Here is a 25,001-nt window from a genome sequence, read left to right on the forward strand (position 1 = left end):
GGAGTTGTATCCAGATTCCCTGGGATCCTGGAGAGTGGTGAAGGCTTACAGCAGAGGACATTAGACCTGCAGAACAGCACCGAGTAGGGAGTGGTTTTTGATCTGGTGGACAGCATTGCAAACTTTCTCTCCCTACCTGGATACCTTGGATCATCTGTTCTGGTGGAGTTGACTCCTGGCATCCTGAAACCATCCCTGGAGTAGCCATGAGATCACAAGTAAAGCCATCCTCAGGTCCTTAGCTAAGCTGACCAAACCTGGCTGGAACCAGGTTGGGAGGAACTTTCCCCTTGTGACTCCAGTACTGCTTTCTTTGGGCCCTGTCTTACTTAGATCTTAGAAGAGTGTAGTTAATTTCCTTTCCCTTGATCTTGTGGTTTGCCTGTAGTCTTTTAGTGTAGGAAAACCCTATTCCCATCCTTTACCTTAGTTTGTCCCTGATTAAAATGTGTTGTTAAACTCTTGCCTTTACTTATCAGCTTCCATAGGCTCTGTCTTGTTGATGCTGGGTGGCAGGTGGAGGCCAACAGCCATTTCTGTTACAGACATTGAAACAGCCTTTATAACCCAGACTCCCTACTTGTTGGGCCCCTTTCTGTCATTCCTGTCTCCCACACACCCACCTGACCCACATTTACTGTTTAAGGCACTTTCCCTGGTTTCTACCTTAAAAGAACCAAGTTAAAATATTGACCCCAATACAGAAATTACGTGATTGGAAAAATAAGGAGATGGGGTGGAGTCAAAATGGCAGTTTAGAAGCAGTGAAAACTGAAACCACATTGAAGATCCTATGAAACCAATCTTTTAAAAGTGCATCAAAATATCAGGAGTCAACAATTAACACCAAGACAGAGTGAGGGAATTCTCCCACTGAATACAACTTGAAAAGTAAACAGAGTGAGAACTCGGAGGAGGGAGGGAGTGGAGGTCCCATGCTCTGAAGGGCAGAATGGAAAGAGATTATAGTCACATGGAGTTTAGCAATAACACAGAAATTGGAGATTCTGAATTTCAAGATTTTGAAAGAACAGATGTAAAAGACATGAGATTAGAAGCTGAAGCTGTTGTGAATGATGTTCTTTTTGCTGTTAGCAACATGTTTGTCTCCAAAAGCCTGCCTTGTTCAGATGATGTTGCGTATATCAATGTGGAAACAAGAGAAAGGAACAGATACTGCCTGGAACTCTCAGAAGCAGGGCTTACGGTAACTGGACATAATTTTTTTTTAAGATTCATTACTATTTTCACAAAATCTTTGGATAAATATAGGGAAATTGAAAACTTTGAAGGAACTTTTGGTTTAGGTTTGCTGTCAATGCCTATCATTTTTTTCAAATCCCATTTTCACACACAGTTAGATGGCCAGCAAGACTGCATTAATAATCCTGCTTGTTAGATAAATTATTTTCTCATTGGGAATAAATGCCTGTGACACCTTGTACACTTGAATTCAAACCCTAATTTCAATTAAATCATAAGGGAGAGTCAAGTCTCTAAATTTCTAAGAGGCCTCCTATTGATCTAGACCAACCCTCTTTGTCTTAGGAGATCTTAGCAAGAGGAGATACTACTACAGACTAAATGAGTGAGAAGAATATGAAAGGTGGTGGATTATGCTTTTTACCATGTGAATGATAACATACAAACTCCCTACCATGAAATAGTATACTCTTTGTTGGATACCCTTAGTCCAGCATACTGAGAAGCATTTGGAAACACACTCCTAAGAAGACTGGAAGCTTTGAAACAAGATGGACAGTCATAATTTACTCAACATTATAAACTTATCTGTTAGGCTTGCTGCTGGAAACTTAAAATTTAAAACCTAGATTCTTGCTAATGAATATAATATAGAGTCATTTTTCTTTTGTTTTTCAGCATTACTGCTTGCTTCAGATATAAACTTCTCAAGCACTATTAATAATAAACTATTCTTGTTACTTCGCTTCCACCTAGGGAATTTGGCAGCCCTTAATTTGTGATATAGATCATGAATATGTTTAAATTTCTTTTGAATACTACTGCATTTTGAAAGCAAAACAGTATTTTACTATGAAAATGCAGGGTTTAATGCATCTAGTACTACATATGGAATTCTAGACTTGATTAATAAAATTGGCATTCTAATTAATTCTCTACAATTTTAATCCAGCTTACTAAATCAGGGGTTCAATATTAGCTTGGACTGAATTTGTAGTGATTATTTTGCTACTGGCCTTACAGGGAACAAATTATCAACTAGTTTCCCCTGCACAAACTTTAAAATTGCTTAAACTATCTATACTAGTTTGAAATGATAAAATTAATTAATTGTATATAACTTATCTAGTATTATTGTGCTAATTGACACGGGGATTAGTATAATTATATGTATCCTACTTGCAACAGTCAGCCAGCTAAATAAAGTTTAAGCCTTTAGCCTATGAATGTAAAAATTACTATCTAATCTCCAAGATACCTAAGCACAGAATATGAAAATAGGCTCCATCTTTTTTTCTTAATAAAGGACACCATAAAATTGCATTGTTAAAAAGATATCTGTTTTCCTAGGAAACAATATTTTGACCCATGTCGATTCTTATTTTTCTGGATATTTGTTTACATACTGTACAGTGTTTATATATTCAAAAGTATTTTTGCTTCAATGTTTACTTTCTAAAATGTAGTACTTTGGTATCCTGTAATGCTTCCCTTTTTCCCTTCAAATGTACAGTGTTTTGTCTCAATGCTAAATCTACAATTTAATAATGCATTGTATGGGTTTGAAACCAAAGGACATATGAAGCATTCAAAGACTAATATTTGAAAAAGGGATACTCTGTATTTTGTATTTTATTTCAAGTACTAATATTTGTAAGTTTATTTAACTGAATCATGCTGCTATGTGTTTTCAGGTATATGTTGGATAAGGGAAATCGGGATTGGTTTTTAAATAGTCAGCTAACACCACAGTAGAAGTAAAACTCAATGCCTGGATATGCTTCTTAAGTCTACTGAAATTACAGATGTTACTCTTTGTTTAGTAATAAAAGATATCATTTTTGTTCTGACTAAGTATTAATTTGTATAGGCCAGAGGAAACTAAAAATTAATTTGGATGACTTCTATAGTCATACCTTATTAGGATGTTTTCATTAAATTTCAGAAGACACATTTTTAGCTTTGTTTTCAATGCTTAGCAGTAAAAAAATCTACATTTGAGTTAGAATTACTCATTCTTAGGCTAAATGTAATAAATCTGAATAAATTTTTCCTCATTTTTAGCTAAGCACAAGGAAAAAAAAAAGTAAACAGACTCAATTTTCATAGGTTAAAGGGGAACCAGAAGCAAAACTGTACACAGAGGAGTTTTAGCCAACCACTCTTCTTCCATCTACTGCAGCAGGTTCTGAACCTGGGCATAGGTGCATCTTGGGACAGCAGAACACCCCACAAACCAGACCCATCCCTTCAAGTCCCAGGTCCTGGCACCAGTCTGAAGTGAAGCCTAGAAGTCCATATTTGTTGGTTCATTCAAGCCTGCAGTGCTTGAAGGAATTATTTGTACAAAAATAGTTAAAGCTACTCTGTTTGTGGTGGCAAAGAATTAGAAACTAAATGGCTGTGCCTTAATTGGGGAATGGCTGAACAAATTGTACTATATGATGGTGATGGAATACTATTGTATCTTAAGGAATGATAAACAGAATGAATTCAGAAAGAGCTAGAAAGACTTTCATGAATGGATACAGAGTGAAATAAGCAGAACTAGGAGAACATTATACATAGTAATTGAACTATTTTGGAAATCTCAACAGTGATCAACTTTGCTATTAACAGCAATAAAATGATCCAGGAGAATTCTGAGGGACTTATGAAAAAGAATGCTATCTACTTTAAGAAAAAGAACTTTTATAGTAGAAATGTGGATGGAAACATATAATGTATTATATTTGTTGTTCATTTGGTTATATGTTTGGGGTTTTGGTTTTATAAAATTATTCAGTTATAAACATGAATAATATAGAAATATTTTTATGTGATAATATATGTATAACCCTGATTGAATTGTTTGTCACCTCGAGGAGTGGGGAATGAAGAAGGGAAGGAGACAATATAGATCATATAACTTTGAAAAACTTATTTGGAAATTTTTTATTAAAATAAAAAAAAACTAGAAGAAAAACAAAGCTGAATGGAAAAAAATATATCAAGAATCTCTGGTAAAACTCTAATTTTCAAATATATAGAGAACTAAGCCAAATTTGTTTTATAAATATAAGTCATTCTTGAATTGATGAATTATCAAATGATATCAACAGTTTTCAGATGAAGAAATCAAAGCCATCCATAGTCATATAAAGTGCTTTAGAATCACTCTTGATTGGAGAAATGCAAAGTAAGACAATTATGAGGTACTATCTCACACCTATCAGAATGGCTAATATGACAGAAAAGGACAAAAGTTAAATATTGGATGTAATGCATGAAAACTGGAATACTAAAACACTGTTGATGATATTGTAAGTTCATCCAACCATTCTGGAAAACAGTTTGGAACAATTTAGTCTCAAAGGACTCTAAAACTATCCATAGCCTTTGATTCATAAATACTATTACTAGTTCTATATAACAAAGACATCAAAAAGGAGAAAGGCACCATTTGCACAAAAAATATTCATTACAGTTCTTTTTGTGGGGGTAAAAAATTAGAAATTGGGGAGTTGTTTATAAATTGGGGAATGATTTAACCAATTGTGGTATATGATTATGATGGAATACTATTGTGCCATAAAAATGGACAAACAACGATTTCAGAAAAAATTGAAAAAGCAAGATATGAATTGATGCAAAGTGAAGTTAGGAGAATCTGAAGAACATTGTACAAAATAATAGCATTATTTTTTTGAGGAACAATTGTGAATGACCTAATTATTCTGATTAATAGAGTGAACCAAAATATTCCCAGAGAGTCATGATGTAAGATGCCATCTGCCTTCTGAGAAAGAATTGATGGAGTCTGACTGCAGACTAAAACATTATATATTACACTTTTTTTTCCTTTTCATTTCAGATCTCTAACAAAAAATGACTAATATATAAAAATGTTTTACATGATTGCACATGCAAAGTATCTAATAGCTTGCTTATCATTTTGAGGGCAGGGCAGAAGTGGGAGAGAGGGTCAGAAATATAACATAATGAATATGTGAAATGTTTTACATCTGAATGGGAAAAATAAATAAATAAAATTGTAGCCATTAAAAATAACTCATCTTTCTAATATAAAGATAATGGAGTCAAATTTATAAAAATCAATACTATTCACATGCTTATAAATAGCCAAAGGATATAAATAGTTTTTAGAAAAAATAATCAGTTATCTATAGGCACAAGATAAGTGGTCTAAATCACTACAAATTAGAGAAATGCAAAGTGAAGCAGCTCTTAGTTATTAAATTTTAGCTATCAGAGTAGCTAATATTATAGAAAAGGGAAATTATCAATGCTATAGATGATATGGAAAAATTTGAATACTAAATCACCGTTGGTTGAATTGTGAAATTGTCTAAATATTCTGGAGAACAATTTGGAATGATACCCAAAGGGCTATCAAATTGTAAATTCCCTTTCACCCAACAATACTAGGGCTAGGTCTCTATCTCAAAGTCATCAAACTAAAGGAAAAAGGAAGTGAAAAGAATCTGCAAACCATTGTCAACTTTACTGTACAATACTGTGCATACTTTCTTATTAACTTTACCTTTCATTTCATAAGCCTATTTACCTTGGTATAATATTTAATGTTTCCATTTTAGTAAGTTTTGAAAATTGCATCAAGTTATAATTTTTATATGACTTTGTTATACATTAAGTGAAGTGGGTATAGAGGGGCACACTTTTGTTATATAAAAATTGCTTTACATGAGATTTGTTAAATGATCAACTCAAGTAATGTCAGAATTGTCTATGTAAAGACATTTTTTTGCTTATATAAATGTAGACACATAAAAAAAGAGGCAGCTTTTGGCATGTTAGAGTCAAGAAGGTCTGGAGTCAAGAAGGGCTAAGTTCAAATTTGGCCTCAGAAACTTATTAACTATGTGACCTGGGGACCAATAACTTAACTTCTGTTTCCTTCAGTTTTCTCAACTATAAAGTGAGCATTAAAATAGCATCTTACTTGTAAGGTTGTTGTGAGGAACAAATGAGATAATATTTCCAAATCCTTTGCCCTAGTTCCAGATATATATTAAGTACTTAATGTTTGTTCCCTTCCTTTCCTATATCTGGTGCTTGATACTTTTTCCCCAAAATTCTTTCCTGTCCTTTATCTGTCTACACTGGAAGCTCTGAGATCCATCAGGGAAGCCCAAATTATATGAAAAAATGTCTTCTTTGACGATGTATACTATTCACTAATCTGAAAAGGGAGTCATAAGGAAGGAGAGTTCTTCCAGATCACTTGATCAAAGATCACATAAATTGGACAATTTAGAGAGAGGAATCAAAGACAAAACTAAGTTTTAAACCTGAATAAATGTGTTTTTCAAAATGGAGGATCCTTAGGAGATTCACAAATAGAAAAAAAAGTTATCATGTAGTTGTGGTTTTCTATTCTCCAGTGTCCAATGGCAAAGCAAATGTTATTCATCACATTAATATCATTTGCAATCCTGGGCCTGCCCTATTATAAGCTTCTGATTTTTAGCCATTGACAATACAAGGATTTTGATGACAAGGATATTATTTTCTGGTTCTTTAGTAGTTATAACTAAAATGACTGCAAATGTAAAAGTCTGTCTACATGATCGGTACTAGGTCCTGAACTGTCATCAAGATCCTGATGGAGGTGGTAGTGGAAGTGATGTTGATGGCCACCTGATACAAAATGCTTCCTGTCTCCCCCAGTGTTCCTAACTACTGTATAACTTCCCAAGGGAGAATTTCAGTACTAGTCATAGTGATCTCAAGTGTCCTACTATATCCACTCTTCCACCAACTGGCATTAAAATATCTAACAATTACAAACTGTCACTCTTGATTCTTGAAACTTTTCCCTTTAATGTACTGGGTACTTCAACCAAATTGATGTTCTTGCTGTTCTTCTTTTAAAAAAATCATTTTTTTCTCTACATTCCATTATTTAGGGCAGCATTGGTGAACATTTTCAACTTTGCATACCCAAACTACAACTTCAAGCTGCCTGTGGGCCCCCTGCATTACCCCAGAGAGAGGAGGAGGGAGGAAAAGCTCACTTTGGGCTGCTGGATGGAGGAAAGGCAGAGAATGCAAAAATAATGTCCTCAGGCACAATGAAGAGGGTGAAGGGAGCATCTCCCCCAGTGCTGGCTCCCCATACATGCAAATGCTTTGCTGGTATAGGGTGTACCATATTTTCTTGTGTAATGAATGCAATTCTCTGAAGGTTTAATTTTTAGTTTAAAAATATCAATGTATTAATCTGCTGCAAAAGAAAAATCTAACTAGCCAACATAATCCTTCACAGTGCAAATATATGCCACAGAACTTGAGTCATGTAGCCAAAATGGACCAGAGAGAACAAGAAAGCTATGGCCCAAGCATGAGTAAAATCAACACCTAGAGGGGAGATCAGGACCAGAAGCTTAAGTGTAAGCAAAATCATAGTCTAGTCTGAGCTAGGGGAGCTGGGCAGGTTAAAAACAAAAAAGCAAAAAAAAATGTCCTATCTTACAATCCAATATATATATGTATATCCCTTCTGATGTCATTGCTCTGTCCCTAGATAGGATATTTTGATTAGAGAGTAGTCATTAAGGGAATTACCTCAGAGACTTCAACTCCTCCCTTACCACTTCATTACAAAAAGAGGCAGGTCTCAGTAGGACACCAAGAAACTCTCTTCCTCCATTTCAGTTGATAGAAACCTTCCCAACAGAGCAGCTGCCTAGCTGATTTTGTTACCCAATAAAGTCCTGATTTACAGATACACAGGGAATAAGAATAAGCCTCTGTTCTTCCAGTTTTTACAACTTCACAGAAGGGAGGACCCAATCCAGTTTCATAGACATGGGAGTGATGGTTTTATACTTTTAAAAAGTCAAACTATTCTGGGTTGCCAAAAGAAGCACCATTTATCAAACAAAAAATCTTAATTCAATATTAATCTACCTCATATACCCCACTCACTCTTCATCTAGAATTCAAAGATTAAATTAAGTAGATTTTCACATGACACTTCTCTTAATCTCTCCTGCCACCATCATAAATGTTGCAAAGACAATAGGACTTCCCTATAAATTACCTTGTAATGACTTTGTGTATATATGGTTTACCAGTTTCCCCTATAGAATTTAAGTTCTTGGAGGGAAAACTTTTGTATTCTAGGGTTGGTGCTGTGTGAAGTATATTATTTAGGGGACATTGGTCTTGAGTATGGAATCTAGCTCTGGCATCAGCATCAGGGTCACTGTGAGCACTAACGTGAACATCAACACGCAATATCACCAGAGAGGGAGGAGCCAGAGTGTTTTTAAAGGCAAACCCAGGGAAGGAGAGGGTCATTTTAACTTCTGCTCTTGAACAGATTGACTTCCTGGGCTGGCACTTGGCAAGCAACAGCACAGTCTGGAGGTGACCAAGTTGGACTGAAATCTGGGACCCTATCTTCCCTTAAATTAGTAAAACTGAAATCTATCTCCCTCTCTCTCTGTCTCTCTCTCTCTGTCTCTCTCTCTCTCTCTGCCCCTCTCTCTCTCTCTCTTTCTCTATCTCTCTGTCTCTCTCTCTGTCTCTCTCTCTGTCTATCTCTCTCTCTCTCTCTCACTCTCTCTAAACTAATAAATGCTTATAAATCTGATGCTGAGATGCCAGATAACTTTTTATTTGTTTCAGTGCCATGTGAGTAGAGCATGCATAAAGCCTTAACATGAGATTGGTAACTAATCAATTACTCTAATTCACTAATAAAACACAAGTAAATCAGTTAATGACAAATATATTAATTATTTCAATTTTGTTAGTGATCTCAATTAATGCTCAAAATGATCTTGTGAGATAAACTTTCCCCAAAATGGAAGTCTACCTAAATTCATGCATATGATTAAAGGCAGATGTGTGAGATATATAAGAATGAACAGAGCCAACTAACCAATGTTATGATAGAAGGGAGAGCAAGAGAGTCTATGAGCAGAGACTCTCTTCTAGCTCTCCCCTCCCACTGAATATACTCAAATGCATAGGGGTCCTTTGAGAAACTTAGGCAAGGGGAAGAACACCCAAGCCTATTCGTAGTAAGGCTCTTAGAGGCAGGAGAAACCTTCCCCCATCCTTACAGGTACAACCAAGGCCTCTTGCCTTCTCTCTAATATTTTTTCCATAACACAACATCCCAAACTGACTAATTAAGGTCAAATGGAATTAGGTCCCACAATGCATGGATTGGAGGCCTCCATTCCTTAATGATTTTAAAGCTTGTAAATACAATTAATGAAGATGTGTTATTCCCTTGAGAATTGTGACTTTTTTTTAAATCCACATAGGGTTTCCTGCTTGGGTCCAAAGGGAAAGAAGAAAAAATAAATCCCTCAGTTTTCAGAATAATTTTGTGCAGAGGCAGAACAATTTTATTTCTAACAACAATGATAGGTGGACTGGGTGAATCTAGTCTCTTTATTTCTCTTCTAGATTGTTCTGCTTCTCCTTGGGCAAAGTGTGAGTAGAGTGAATATTTACAATGGAGAATCTGAAATAACATATACTATAGCAAAATTTAAAAAAAATTAATTGGATGTGTTCTTCAGGGTATCTGAATAAGAATGCCCTGAGAAAAGAGCAGCAATCAGTCATGGAATCCTAGAACTTGAGGGGGAAAAAGGATATTGACCAGTAGTGTGGATGAGTGGAAGGAGCACTAAACTTGAATTCGGAAGACCAGGATTTGACTTCTGACTCTGAGGCTTAACTGTGTTGCCTTGTCCAAGTTATGTCAGTTTTTTCAGCCTTATTTCAAGTATCCCATACAGATAACAATGCCTATAGGACATTCCTTCCAGGTTTGTAAAGAGGGGACAGAGGGCATAAATATTTACAAAGTACCTACTTGAAATGTACTGTTTGTGTGTGTAAGTGTTTTTACACATATTATTTTATTTGATCTCATTAATAGAAGGGAAGTTCTCTGGAAAGTATAAAACACTGTAGAAATGTGTAGTTAATATTACCTACTCCATCTCTCCTAAAACCATTTCTTTTCTTTTTCTTTTTTCTGCTTCCCACGGATTATTGTAACATTATTTTTGATCGGCATCCTTTCTACCAACTATTTTCTTCAAGAAATAATTCACCATTACGATAACCGGCAACTAAAATCATCACATATATCTCATCTACCTGTGAGTATGAAAATATATTCAGTAAGAAGATTTATTAAAGACTTCAATGGATTTGTGATCTAAGTCACATGGGTATAATCTTGAGTGGTTCAGATAGCAAGTCACCCACATCTTATGTACCCAATCAAATTGTAAGTAATATGATGACATGTGGTCTTTCTTATCCCCTCAACCTTGAGTTGATAAATATCTCAAATTTGACATGTTAAAAATGGAATTCATTTTTTAAACCACCAAACTCATCCTTATACCAGGTGGTCTTCTTTCTACTGAGCAAACCACAATCTTTTCAGGCATCCATATTCACAATCAAAGAATCAATCATTCTTGAATCTCTGCTCTCTCTCACTCATCTCCCCTGTCACATTCAGTTAATTTGTTGCCTTGGCTTGTAAATTTTTTCTATATTTCATTTCACAATCATTTTCTTATCCTCTCACAAATCTTCCTGTTCAAGAAGCCCCATGAGGATGCTAAAGGTCTGCCTTTAGATCTCTTGATATTATCTTAGTTACAGTGCAACATGCCAACTATCCATATGCTATCCCTCACTCCCAATATATAATTATTCTCTTTCCAAGTCATGCTTTTGGTAATATATTTATGACATTGTTGAATAATATTTCATTAGTAATAGGTGGCAACCTAATCCTATATGATAAAGCTCTGGATAAACTGAGTCATGAAATTCATCGCACATTCTGTGAGGTTTGGTGCTATGGAATCTCAGTATTCTTTGATAAGTAAATTCACAGAAAGTAAAACCTGCCAACTGGTTTGTAGGAATATGAAATTTGACATTTCCAGAATGAACCTCATAATACTACTTCCTAAATTTATCTCTCCCTAAGCTTGCTAAGAGAAAGGTCAGAGTAAAGAAGATAGATTAGAATGCAGGCCTAAATTAGGAAGAAGGCTATTGTAATAGTTCAGATGAACAGTAAGGGTGTGAATGTAGGTTGTGGTTGTGCCAGTAGAGAGAAGGGCACATATTCAAAAGATGTTTGGGGCAGAAAAAATGGCAAGATTTGGCATATTGTTGGATACATAAGATAAAAGACATTGAAGAGTCAAGTTTACTATTAAGATTGTGATCTTGGGTGGCTGAGAGTATGGTTCTTTCTCCCTGATGGGGATACTTGAAAAAGATATAATATTAGGAGGAAAGATATTGAAGGCTATCTTTCACATGAGTTTGAAATGATGCCATTAGGGCATTTAGTTTAAAATGTCCAATATATGATTTGTGATATGAAACTAGAACTCGGGAGAACAATTAAGACACAATATATACATTTGGAAAGCAAGTCTTTATAAAACGTTAATTATGCCTTCTGAAATTTGATGGAATCACATTAAAAGGCATATCAAGAAAGAAATTTCATAAAAAAAACAGAGAGGAGATAGTATCCAGCATGAGAGGTTGTTCAATGATGATGGAATAGATAATATTATCTCCACATTTCTATAATGGTCTAAATTTCCCAGAGAAGTATCTTCCTACAAATGAGATCAGATATGATAGAAAAGGAAAAGAAGAATCTGAATTAATAAAAGGTTATTAGACTTCATAGTCCAGATAGCATTTGTAACCTACTCAGAGTTAATAAATATTATTTTACTTCATATAATCTGCGTTCTAGCCAAATTGGTCTATAGTCTATTCCCTGACATTGAAATTTCATTTCTTTTTTTTACCCAATTTGTGCCCTTGAAGAAACTGTCCAATATAACTGAAATGCAGTCCCTCTTCATTCTTTCCTATCTAAAGAATTAACTTCCTTAAAGTCTCATCTCAGATACTTCTTATTATGTATATGAATATATAGAATATATATTTATTATCTATACTATTATATACATACTTGCCATCTTTATTTATTTATTTATTTATTTATTTATTTATTTATTTATTTATTTATTTATTTATATTTTTTAAACCCTTAACTTCTGTGTATTGGCTCCTAAGTGGAAGAATGGTAAGGGTGGGCAATGGGGGTGAAGTGACTTGCCCAGGGTCACAGAGCTGGGAAGTGTCTGAGGCCGGATTTGAACCTAGGACCTCCCGTCTCTAGGCCTGACTCTCAATACACTGAGCGACCCACCTGCCCCTATACACATACTTGTATATAAGCTCATCTCTTATACTTATTAATATGTTGCTTAGATTATAGAATTTTGGTATACATTGCTGTTTTGACATTTAGAAATTAAAATAGTTATGTTGATTAATAGGTCAGATATTTGACTGGTTGTTATCCTTAATATTCAAAGAAGACTAAAATGATATCACTGCTGGTACGTTTTGGTTTTTCCATAAATTGGATTTATGTGAGATAAAGTCTCAAAAACTCATGATCTCTTCCAACATCATCAAAGTCCAGTGGGAATAGGAAAGTCAAAAAAATTGGTGATTGCTTTGGAAGCAGAAGATGGATGACCATGGCTTCTTCCATGACTAACCAAGCCCTAAACACTCCACATAACCTGTGTTTTTTTATCATTGGGGCCATTAGAACAAATTGTTCCCATCTACTCCTTCCAGTAAGGAGGGAGGGTGTCTATCTCTGTCATTTGAGTAGAAAAAAACTGGAAAGGATTTTATGGAACTTTTACTACTAACTCCCTTATCTATTAATCCTATATTTTTACCTGTGAAAAATGGGTGAAAAAGAAGTTAAGTGATTTACTGAAGGCTACAAGGCTTGGGGCAGGACCAAGATGAAATTATCATCATGCCCCTTCCACATGGACCTCCTCATCTCTAATTAGAATTTCAATATTCTTTGAAAACCTTAATTCCATTGCCAGTTCTTAAAGGAGACTTTCCCTGATTATCGCATCATCTAGTCTCCTGAAATTTTCTTGTTTGTTTTGTATTTTGCATTTACTTATATGTATTCATGCTGAATTTTCATGAGGGAATCTAAGTTTCTTGACCTAATAGACAATTTTATATTTTTCAATGTATCTTCAACACTTAACAGAGTTGTTTAAATATAAAAGGCTCTAAATGCTTGGGTTTTTTTAATAGATTGATTTTTAATAATTATGTAACCCTCCTGAGAGGCAGCTAGGCAGCAGTTGATTGAGCACTGGATCTGAAGCCAGTGAGACCTGAGTTAAAATCAAGCCGCAGGCACTTATCTGCCATTTAACCCAGGACAAGTTACTTAAACTCTTTCTGCCACAGGTTTGGGATAATATGGGGTGGGGGGAATAACAGTATCCATTTCATAGATTTGTTCTGAGTATTAAATGAGATATATAAAGTACTTAAGGCACAGTGCCTGGCATATAGTAGGTGCTTACTATATACCTAGCTTTTCCAGTCCCTCCACTTCAAGTTATTATAGGTAATAGGTATAGGCTTTAAAAGTAGGAAAGCAGACTTAGCAGACAGACTAAGGGGGGAAAAAGCCTTGGCTGTCAGCCAGGGACATTCAGAATAGAATGAATGGAAAAAACTGTTTGCCCTTGAGGACTCTGGTCAAGCTGGAAAAGTGAGAGGGTGTGGATGCCTTTACCTGCCAAGTGAGGAGCCCAAGGAGAGTGGAGTTACCACTGTGAAGGAAAACCTGCCAGGGAAGATCAAGTGAGCAAGAAGATCTAGCTGGGGTGGTGGACATCCCAGTCTGAGACAAGCTCCTTGATTAGCATTTCCTGGATTTACCTTTCTGTGGATCCATTTCCTGTGCCATCAAGAGGAGCTGAAGAAGACATGATTTTGTGAGAGACCCATTTTCCCTTCTAGTCTGTAATAGTCTGATAGTGCACTATAGGCTTTAACCCATTCTCCCAGCCCCTATGTGGTCCCTAGTGTTTAGATTCAGTGTGACCTTTCCCCATAAACCATCACCCTCAGTTATTATTAAAACCTTGTGTTTATAATTCTTTTGTCCTTGTATTATCCAGTTACTTGCTGGTTTCACAGACTCCCTGGCTAGGTGGAGCAGTGTGACAGTCAAACCCCAACAGTCACTCCTGTCAACTGCCATTTCCCAAACTGTCAAACCCAATTTCCCCAACGTATGTCCCAACTATTGTTCATTCCTGTCTCCTACTCACCCTTAAGAACCCAAATAAAATATAAGTTAAGCCCAGTTTTTACCTTAAGAGCACTCAGCAACAATATGATTATGAATTGGTCTTTTAACCCTTTAGGCTTTGTGAAGTGCTTTAAATGTTTCATTTACTCAAGCAGAGGTCTAACTCTCTCTGTTTCCAATATGTTCACTCCAGTTGTAAGTAAAGAATGGATGACCTTAATGTTTAAATGACTGAAGAAAGCAAAAATGAAAGCAAAAACCCCCTAATATAATATGCATTAAATATGAAATGGCAATGGAAGAGTATTTATGCATCTGCAAAAGTCCCCCATCATTGATATGACATTTCCATTCTTCTTTCCCCACAGATTACCCCCATGGAATAAATGGCAAAATTTAACTTCACACAAGTGACTGAATTTATTCTCAAAGGGATTACAGACCGTCCTGAGCTCCAGGCCCCACTCTTTCTGGTTTTCTCTGCCATTTACATGGTTACAGTGGTAGGGAACATTGGATTAATTATGTTAATCAGGATAGACTCTCGACTTCATACCCCTATGTACTTCTTCCTTAGTCATTTAGCTTTTGTTGACTTCTGCTACTCCTCAGCAATCACACCCAAGATGCTAGTACATTTTGTAGTGGAGAAAAATATCATTTCATTCAATGCATGTGCCGTTCAAGTAGGATGTTTTGTAACATTTGTAATAACAGAGTGTTATATTTTAGCTTCCATGGCCTATGATCGTTATGTAGCTATTTGTCATCCACTGCTTTACTCAGTCATTATGTCTCACAAACTCTGTATTCTCTTAGTTGCTATCGCTTATATATACAGTTTTTTGGTTTCACTGTCTAATACTATTGTCACATTCCGTTTATCTTACTGTGGCAACAATGTCATCAATCATTTTTATTGCGATGATGTTGCCCTCTTGCCTCTGTCATGTTCAAAAACTCACACAAAACAGATGCTTATTTTTGCTTTTGCTGGGCTTAACACTATTTGTTCTTCATTGATTATCTTTATCTCCTATATTTTTATCATTGCTGCCATCTTAAGGATTCATTCTGCAGAGGGCAGGTTCAAAGCTTTCTCTACCTGTGGTTCCCATATGATGACTATCACCATTTTATATGGTACTTTGATCTTTATGTACCTGCAACCAAAATCAAAAGACTCCCTGGACACAGACAAAATAGCAGCTGTCTTTTACACAGTGGTGATTCCCATGTTGAATCCCATAATTTATAGTTTAAGGAACAAAGATGTGAAAGAGGCCCTAAAAAAGGTTCTAGTTAAAGGATGCAAAACATTCAAAATGCTTCAGTCTAGAATGTGAAAGTATTTAAAAAGCACTTGAGAGAAAGATACATTTTCCTTTTATTTCAGTTGCCTTTACTAAGTTGACTTCTGTGTCTCATTCATTCATTCATTCATTCATTAAGTTGCTGTCATCTCAATCCTTTGTCTTCACAGGGATTAATACTGTACTCTGCAGGAGGTTGTGATAGTTCAGAGGTGCCAGCCAGATGTGTAGTTAGAATGTTCTACTCAAATACTATATACCCCAGAATTCCTTCATTTCCCAGTATCCCTTTCCCTTTGTCCAAGCTGCATTGTTTGTATACAGTTGTGTGTAACCATGCCCACTCTCTCTCTTTTCCCATGTGTGTGGCTGGGTGAACTCTCTAGTTTTTTTGTTTTTTTTTAAATTTTCCTTTGCTTCAACTTAGTATTAATAAACTTTATAAACAAAATACTTGGAGATATTGTATATTAGTTTTGAAGCTTACAGAGGCCACTCTTGACTTTATTATCAGCCAATTCAATGCTATAAGGAGCCACAATATTGCGGTGAACATTCCACCCTTTATAACTTAACAGAGCTATTGGAGATGTTATGGCTAAAGGAAAGTCTATAAGCCACTTGGTGGTACAATCAAAAGAACAGACTCTAGAATCAAATGATCAAGCTGCACGCCCACCTCTTATGGTTTTTTGGTTTGCCTGACCTGGAGAAGTCCCTGGAGCTTGCTGTACCTTTGCATCCTGGTTTGTAAAATGAGGAGGTAAAATATCTAGCACTGGAAAATGAGTCAAAGCTTACCCTCTACTAGCACACCTTTAAAGATGTGAACACTTTTATCATGAGATAAAATTTCTCTGACCTTTTTGTTGGTTCTTCTGAGATAAACTTTCACTTATAAAATGTGCACATATTAGTAAATGTAGATAAAAAGATAGAGATCAATCATTACATATGTTTATAGATATCCATTTAGCTAGTAGGATTGAATGCATTTCTATGCATGTTTCTGCATCTGTGGTTTCAGATGCCATAGTTTAAGACAATGATGGGCAAACTATGGCTGCAGGCTAGATGCTGCCCCCTGAAATGTTCCATCTGGCCTGAGAGACATTATTCCTAATCTGATGAATACAATGATTAGGATACAATACAATAAAACTTTAAAAGAATAGCATTAGAAACAGATTGAGAGATGAGAATTTCCTTTCCTTTCCTCTTTAAAAAATTTGCCTATCACTGGTTTAAGATAATCTCTAAGCTATAGAGCATTCAGAAAAGTATTACCAGTTAAACTACTTATATTGCTATATGGAAAGATAGTATTTATAACTCCCAAGAATTTTGTCATTATTAGGACAGTTAGACTGAATATATACAGAAAGAGGACATGGGGGTGAGCATGGGTAAGACCGTGATGGGATGATCTCAAAAAATTAACATATGAGAAAAAGAGATGCACTGGTAGAAAGGGGAAAGGAAAAGAAGAATATGAGAAATTATTTCAATTAAAATTACTGTGTAAAAAGAACATTTTTCAATAGACAGGAAAATGGAAGAAGGTGGTAGATAGCACCTGAAATTCATTATTGCAATTGTTTCAATGACTTAATAATATAGACATGGGGGCAGCTAGGTAGCTCAGTGGATTGAGAGGCAGGCCTAGAGATGGGAGGTCCTAAGTTCAAATCTCACCTCAGACACTTCCCAGCTGTTTGACCCTGGGCAAATCACTTGACTCCCATTGCCTACCATTACCACTCTTCTGCCTTGGAGCCAATAAACAGTATTGACTCCAAGATGGAAGGTAAGGGTTTTATGTTAAAAAAATAATAATATAGACACAACTTAATAAAGAATCCAGTTTACCCATCAGAGAAGCAGAAAGGGAAGGGGATAAGAGAATGGAAGGAGGTGATAGAAGATAATGAAAATTAAGAGAAGTAGTGGTCAGAAGTAAAATTGACTTTTGAGGAGGGATAGAGTAAAAAGAGAAAGAGAGAAGGTAGTTGACTCATTGAATAGAAAGTCAGTCCTGGAGATAATAAATCTGGGGATCAAATCTGACCTCAGGCACTTCTTAGCTATGTGATTTGGGACAAGTCATTTTACTCCAATTGCCTAGCCCTTACATCACTTCTGCCTTGGAACTGTTATTTAGTATTAGTTCTAAGATGAGGTAAGTTTGTTTTCCCCCCTAGATCACATCATCACAATTTTAATATATATTCACTTTCTGACATTTTGTCATCTATTCTTTCTCTTTTCTTTCCATCCCTCACCTCTCCTCAAGAAGGTAGGCAATATATATATATATCACATTACATCTTTCCATGTTGTGAAAGGAGACACACATTGTCTACACAAGAAACAAGTCCATGGAGGAAATAAAGTAAAGAATAGTATGTTTCAATTTGCACTTAGATTGTTCCTTTTATAGCAATGGACATACTTTTTCTGTCATGAATCTCTTGGAATTGTCCTATATCTTTCTTTTATTGAAAACAGGAATGGCTGAACAAATTGTTGTATCTGTTGGCCATGGAATACTACTGTTTTGAAAGGAATAATGAACTGGATGAATTCCATGTGAACTGGAATGACCTCTAGGAATTGATGTAGAGCAAAAGGAGCAGAAACAGGAGAACCTTGTTTCACAGAAACTGATCCACTGTGACACAATAGAACATAATGAAATTCTCTACTAGCAGCAATATAATGATATGGGACAATTCTGAGGGACTTGTGAGAAAGAACTTTATCCACATCCAGAGAAAGAAATGTGGGAGTAGAAACACAGAGGAAAATCATATGATTCATCACATGGCTTGGTGGGGATATGATTGGTGATGTTGACTTTGAATAATCACTGTATTGCAAATAGTAATAATATGAAATAAGTTTCGAACAATGATACATGTAAAATCCAGTGGATTGCTCATTGGCTCCAGGAGGTGGGGAGAGAGGAGGGGTGGGAAAGAAGATGAATTATAAAAAAAATCTTCTAAATAAATCAATTAATCAATTTATTAATTAATTAGATTTAAAAAATCTCTTTGGGGTACAACCTTTGTAATGATATTACTGGGTTAAATGGTTTGCACAGTGTGATTGTCCTTCAGGTATGGTTAAATTGCTCTTCAGAATACTTGGAGCAGTTCACAGTTCCAACTATACTATATTAGTATCTTGATTTTTCACATCCCATCCAACATTGATCATTTTCTTTATTGTCTTATTAGCTACTTTCATGGGTATGAGGTGGTATCTCAGAATAATTTTAATTTTGTTTTCTCTAATCTAGTTGTTCCCAAACTTTTTTGGCCTATCGCCCCCTTTCCAGAAAAAAATATTACTTAGCCTCCTGGAAATTAATTTTTTTTAAATTTTAATAGCAATTAATAGGAAAGATAAATGCACCTGTGGCCATCAACACTCCCCTGGATTGCTGCAGCACCCACCAGGGGCAGTGGCACCCACTTTGGGAATCACTGCCTAATTAGTAATGATTTTAAGCATTTTTATATGACTAAAGATTAACTTCACCTGAAAATTGCCTCTTCATATCTTTTAGTCATTTCTCAATTGGGAAATGTGTATTCTTACAGATTTGACTCAGTTATGTATCTAGTAAACAAATGAAGGGTCTGTCAGAAAATTGCTATAAAGATTCTTTCCCCAGTTTGTTTTAAGATAGATTTCTAGGAGACAGCTAGGTGGATCAGTGGATTGAGAGTCAAGCTAAGAGATGGGAGATCCTGGGTTCAAATTTGGCCTCAGACACTTCCCAGCTATGTGACCCTAGGCAAATCACAACCCCCATTGCCTAGCCCTTACCACTCTTCTGCCTTGGAACCAATACACAGTATTGATTCTAAGATGGAAGGTAAGTGTTTAAAAAAATAGATTTATATACCTGAGTCTGCATGTTATTTCCACTTAGTGCTAGTTCCAATGATTGTTTGATTTAAACATTCCCTGTTGCCCCTCCCCCAATCATTTTCCCTTACATTGTATTGATTCTTGTTTTTCACCTCAAGTGAGATAATTAATCCTCAATATTTGTTCATTTTCTCTTTTCCCAGTTCATTCCTTTTGCTTATCTCTTGATTTTTTGAAACATCATTCCATTATATTCAGCTTATTCTTAGCTATGTTTATATATATAAATATATGTATGTATGTATGTATGTATGTATGTATTTGCCCAATCATTGCTCTAATAGTGATGAATTTCTTAAGTATCTTTTGTACCTTAAGTATCCCAAGTCCTTTAGGTATATGAGGTACTTCAAGTATAATAGATTTTTTGAGCATATTGGTTACCACTTTCTATTAATGCAATCAGTTTAACTCCATTGTTTCTCTTAATTATCTTAAAGTATCTTAACTATCTCTTGTAATAAATACTTTACATATTATAGTTATTACTTTCTCAAGCAATGAATGTAATAAGTTTAATAGCATTTTTCCTGCTTGATTACTTTCAGTCTGTTAAATACTTTAGGTATTTAATTCTATAGAAATCTTAATTATCACAGATAATACTTTCCCATAGAGGGATGTGATGTTTAATTCCATTGATTCCCTTCAATTTTTTTTTACCTTTTTATGCTTATTTTGAATATCAACATTTATTATTGAACTTTCTTTTTGGCTCGGGTCATTTCTTCAGGAATGCCTGTAAATCATTTTATTTCTTTAAATATCCACTTCTTCCCCTGAATTATTATGCTTAGTGGTACTGAATAGTTGATTTTGGGTTATAGGTATAGATCTTTTGTGTCATAGAACATCATATTCCATGCCTTCTGATTCTGCAGTTTAGAAGCTGTAAAGTCATATGAAATTCTAATTATGGTTCAACAATATTTGAATTTTTTTCTGGTCTGCTTCTTTTTTTCCGACTGCTTGGAGTATTTTGTCTTCGTTTGGGAATACTGGAATTTGGCTTGAATAATCCTTTTTTTTTTCATTTAGGATCTCTTTTTTGGAGGTAATTGGTAGATTCTTTAAATTTTCATTTTTCCCTCTTGTTCAAGAACATCAAGGGAGTGTTCCCTGATAATTCATTCAATATGGTGTCCATTTTATTTTTGCTTTGATCATGGCTTTTAGGCAATACAATTATTCTTAGTTTATCTCTCCTAAATATATTTTCTAGGTCAGTTGTTTTTCCAGTGAGAAATTTCAACTTGTCTTCTACTTTTCCATTCTTTTCCATTTATTTCACTGTTTCCTACTGTCTCTTAAAGTTGTTAAATTTCATTTGTCCAATTGTAAATTTTAGGGAGTCATTACCTTCTTTGATGTCTTTTACTTCCTTGCTTAGGAAGTTATTTTTGAGGTTAAGGTATCATATTTCCTTTTTTGGGGAGATCAGTTTTCATTGGTAAATTTTTCTTTAAAGCTATTGTTTTTTTCTATTATTTTCTCCAAATTGTTTTCTAAGTTATTTTATTTCTATCCTTTTTTGGAGGTCTTTCAGAGATTAATTTTGGATTTGATATTCCTTCATATTTTCTATTGAGCTTTCACATGCTTGCATTCTTGAATATCTTTCCTCTTCTGAACTTGTATTTTGGTCATCTCTCTTGAGATATTTTTTCTAGGTTCAGGCCTTTTCTCTGTCTTTTGCTCATTTTGACGCTATTTTTTTCCCTTTGAGTTTGTCTGTATACTAAAGTTGAATGCCATTCCTGTGATGGAAAGAGTACAACCCCATACTTTTAATGTGCCTGGGTTCATCTCAGCTGTCTCAGTTCCAGATTGAGCACTCTGTAGAGGTGGCCAGTTTGGCCTGCTATGTAGAGGTTTACAGTTTTCTGGTACAGCTAGTCAAAGTTGGGTTCTGACTACACCTACCAAAATGGAGGATGTCTGAATGCATCTTGATGCAATCTGTATTTCACTTTCTACTTTTTTTATTAGAGATCTTTGCCACAAAATGACTATTATAGAAAAAAGTTATACATGATTACATATACAAAAACAATATTAGATAGCTTACCATCTTGGGGAGTGGTCAGAAGTGGGAGGGATAGAGAGAGAATGAGAAGAGAGGGGGAGCTTTAGAACTCAAAACTTAAAAATAACAAATATTTTAAATGCTTTTACATATAAATGGGGCAAAATAAAATATTATTAAAATAAAATTATAGCCCTTAAACAGAATGGATCTTCTCTATTTATAGATAAGAGCCAAATGTATAAAATTAAGAGTCATTTACCAGTTTATAAAAGGCCAAAGGATATGAATAGGCAGTTTTCAGAAGAAGACATTGAAGTTATTCATAGTCACAGGAAAAAAATGCTCTAAATCTCTACTAATTAGAGAAATGCATAGTTAGCTTTGAGTTACTACCTCATACTAATCAGATTAGCTAACATTCATAGAAAAGAGAAGTAACTAATGCTGGAAAGAATGTGGAAAAATTTGGAAACTAAAGCACTGTTGTTGAGTTTTTAAATAGTCCAGACATCTTGAAGAACAATTTGGAATTGTTTCCAAAGAGTACTTTTTGACCCAGATATTTCAGTAGTAGGTATGTATCTCAAAGTGACCAAAAGAAAGGAAAAAGGATAAGAAAGAAATCCACACTCCTATGTACCATTACTACACAATACTGAGCGTACTATGTTTTTAACTTTATCTTTCATTTCATAAAGTTATTTATTTTGGTACAATATTTAGTAGGTATCCATTTTAGTACACTTTGTGACTTGCAAAAAAGTATTTTAATGCCTTTATTATGAAGGCTAAATGAAGTGGTTTAATGGCACAAATTCACATTATATAAAAGTTATTTTGTGTAGTGGTTTATGAAAAAGTCTACATAAAGAAATTGAGCATTACCTATATGAAGATCAGTTAATTACTGGTGCAATGGAAACAATAATTGGTCTGGAGTCAAGAAAAGCTAAGTTCAAATTTGGCTTCAGAAACAAATTAGCTGTGTGACCTGGTGTCTATTGCTTAACCTGTTTCCTTCAGTTTCCTCAACTATAAAATGAGGGTTATAATAGTACCTAACTTGCATGATTGTTGTGAGAAGCAAATGAGATAATACTTGCAAAATCTCTTAGTCTAGGTGTGGACATATTTCAAGTACTTAATATTGCCTTCCTTTCCTTTCCTGTATAATAGTGCTTGACATTTTTTTCTAAAATTCTTTCTCATTTGTTATCTTAGGGAATGTTCAAGATGGAAGTTTGGGGTCCACTAGTCAAGCACAAATTATATGAAGAATGTCTTCTATGACAGCATACATTATTCACTGTGTTTAAAGGCTCAATAGAGTGGAAAATAGGTTAATTCCTTATATAGTCACTCCTTTTTCTTTCTTATATCAGTAAGTATTTATTAAATTTCTATTATATGTCAGTCAGTGTACTAAGGCATAGGAATGTTTTAAAAAGCAAAAAGAATGAAAGTAACTACTCTGAAAGAGTTTATATTCTTTGGGGGAAAGATGATACTTTAAAAATAAGCTGAAACAGAAAGTATCAGTTATTGTAGTATGGCACAGAGGGTAAAAATGAGGAGCAGAGTCATTAGAGGAATGAAGAAATAAGAATGGCTAGAAAAAGTGCTTCCTAAAAATAGGGAAAATCACTAATCTGAAAAGTGTGTCATAATTGTGATGGGATCTTCCAGGATGACATGACCAAAGATTTCACATGTTGGACAATTTAATTTTTTTTAAGCCCTTACCTTCTGCCTTGGAGCCAACTGCTGGGAAGTGTCTGAGGTCAGATTTGAACTTAGGACCTCCCATTTCTAGACCTGACTCTCAATCCACTGAGCTACCCACCTGTCCCCCTTGTTGGACAATTTAAAGTGAGGAATCAAAATATCACTAAGTGGGGCAGCTGGGTAGCTCAGTGGAGTGAGAGTCAGGCCTTGAGACAGGAGGTCCTAGGTTCAAACCTGGCCTCAACCACTTCCCAGCTGCGTGACCCTGGGCAAGTCACTTGACTCCCATTGCCCACCCTTACCAATCTCCCACCTATGAGACAATACACCAAAGTACAAGGGTTTAAAAAATTATATCACTAAGTTTGTGAACCTGAATAACAGCATTTGCCCAAAATAGAGGATCCTTAGGAAATTCAAAAACAGAAAAAAAATCACTCAGTAGTTATGGTCCTATATTCAATGGCAAAGCAGATGATAATTCATAATATTTAATACCATTTGCACTCATGTAATTATATCTCTTTCTGATTTTTAAACATTTGACAATACAAAGATTTTAGTGGGAGGGATTTTATTTTCTGGGACTTTAGTAGTTATAACTATAATGACTAGAAATATAGAAATCTGACTATATGATGGGTGCTGAGTGCTGGATGATCATTAAGCTCTCAATAGAGGTGGTAGTGGATGTAATGTTGATGGCTTCATCCACCTAGCTTCCTGTCTTTCCCAATGTTCCTTGTTTTCTTTCCTAAGGAAAAGTTTCAGTAATAGTCTTGGTGCTCTCAAGTGTCCTTCTCTATCCACTATCCAACCTAGTTGCATTAAAATATCCTAAGAACTACAGGGTCTCACTCCTGATTCTAGAAGCTTTTCCCTTTAATGTACTGTGCAGTCCAGTTAAATTGGCTTTCATGCTGTTCTTCTTAAAAAATATTTCTTCTCTTCTCTTGATGTCTTTTTTCTTTTTTTTCTTTTCTTTTTAACATTTATTAATATTTATCTTTTAGAAAAGTTAACATGGTTACATAATTCATGATCTTACTTTCCCCTTCACCTCCCGACTTCCCCCTCCCCCACCATGGCTGAAGTGTATTTCTACTGGTTTTAACATGTGCCATTGATCTTGATGTCTTTTTATAAGATCTTCCTTCTTTCCTTTTTCAATGAATGAAAATCTATGGAGGACGTATTTTTAGTTTTAAGATATGAATTTATTAATCTGCTGCTCAAGAAAATCTAAGCAGCCAATTGTCTCCCTCACAGTGCAAAAAGAAGAGAGAGAGAGAGAGAGAGAGAGAGAGAGAGAGAGAGAGAGAGAGAGAGAGAGAGAGGCAGAAAGAAATAGAATGTCAGAGAGAGAGACAGAGACAGAGACAGAGACAGATAAGGGAGGGAGGGGGAGGGAAAGGGAAAGGAAGAGAGAGAGAGGTCCCAAACATGAACAGAATCAGCATCTAGGCAGATGAACTGGATCAGAATTTTAAGATTAAGGAAAATCAGTGGCTAATCTTAGCTAAGAGAGCTGGGCAGGATAGAGAAAGAGAGAAAAAAAGGAAGGAAGAAAGAAAGAAAGGAAGAA

The 25,001-nt window shown here is 35.2% G+C and overlaps 2 protein-coding genes across 2 annotated transcripts; both read left to right on the plus strand.

The window, feature by feature from the left end:
• Window positions 1-952: 952 nt before the first annotated feature.
• LOC123252871 (GSK3-beta interaction protein-like) lies at window positions 953-1,705 on the plus strand. The gene is made up of 2 exons (XM_044682103.1): window positions 953-1,207; window positions 1,607-1,705. The coding sequence occupies exons 1-2, from the start codon at window positions 953-955 to the stop codon at window positions 1,703-1,705; spliced, it is 354 nt and encodes a 117-aa protein (XP_044538038.1).
• Window positions 1,706-14,793: 13,088 nt separating this feature from the next.
• LOC123251458 (olfactory receptor 1038-like) lies at window positions 14,794-23,030 on the plus strand. Its single transcript, XM_044680716.1, has 2 exons — window positions 14,794-15,702; window positions 23,019-23,030. Exons 1-2 carry the CDS (start codon window positions 14,794-14,796, stop codon window positions 23,028-23,030), a joined length of 921 nt encoding a protein of 306 aa, XP_044536651.1.
• The last annotated feature ends 1,971 nt before the right edge of the window (window positions 23,031-25,001 follow it).

Source organism: Gracilinanus agilis, chromosome 6 (assembly GCF_016433145.1).
Source record: "Gracilinanus agilis isolate LMUSP501 chromosome 6, AgileGrace, whole genome shotgun sequence".
In the NCBI taxonomy this organism is placed as follows: domain Eukaryota; kingdom Metazoa; phylum Chordata; class Mammalia; order Didelphimorphia; family Didelphidae; genus Gracilinanus; species Gracilinanus agilis.

Coding starts and splice junctions, on each gene's coding strand:
- LOC123252871 (XM_044682103.1), top strand. CDS start 953: ATGGAAAGAGATTATAGTCACATGGAGTTTAGCAATAACACAGAAATT. Junction 1,208..1,606: donor TCTCAGAAGCAGGGCTTACG/GTAACTGGACAT, acceptor AGAATATGAAAG/GTGGTGGATTATGCTTTTTA.
- LOC123251458 (XM_044680716.1), top strand. CDS start 14,794: ATGGCAAAATTTAACTTCACACAAGTGACTGAATTTATTCTCAAAGGG.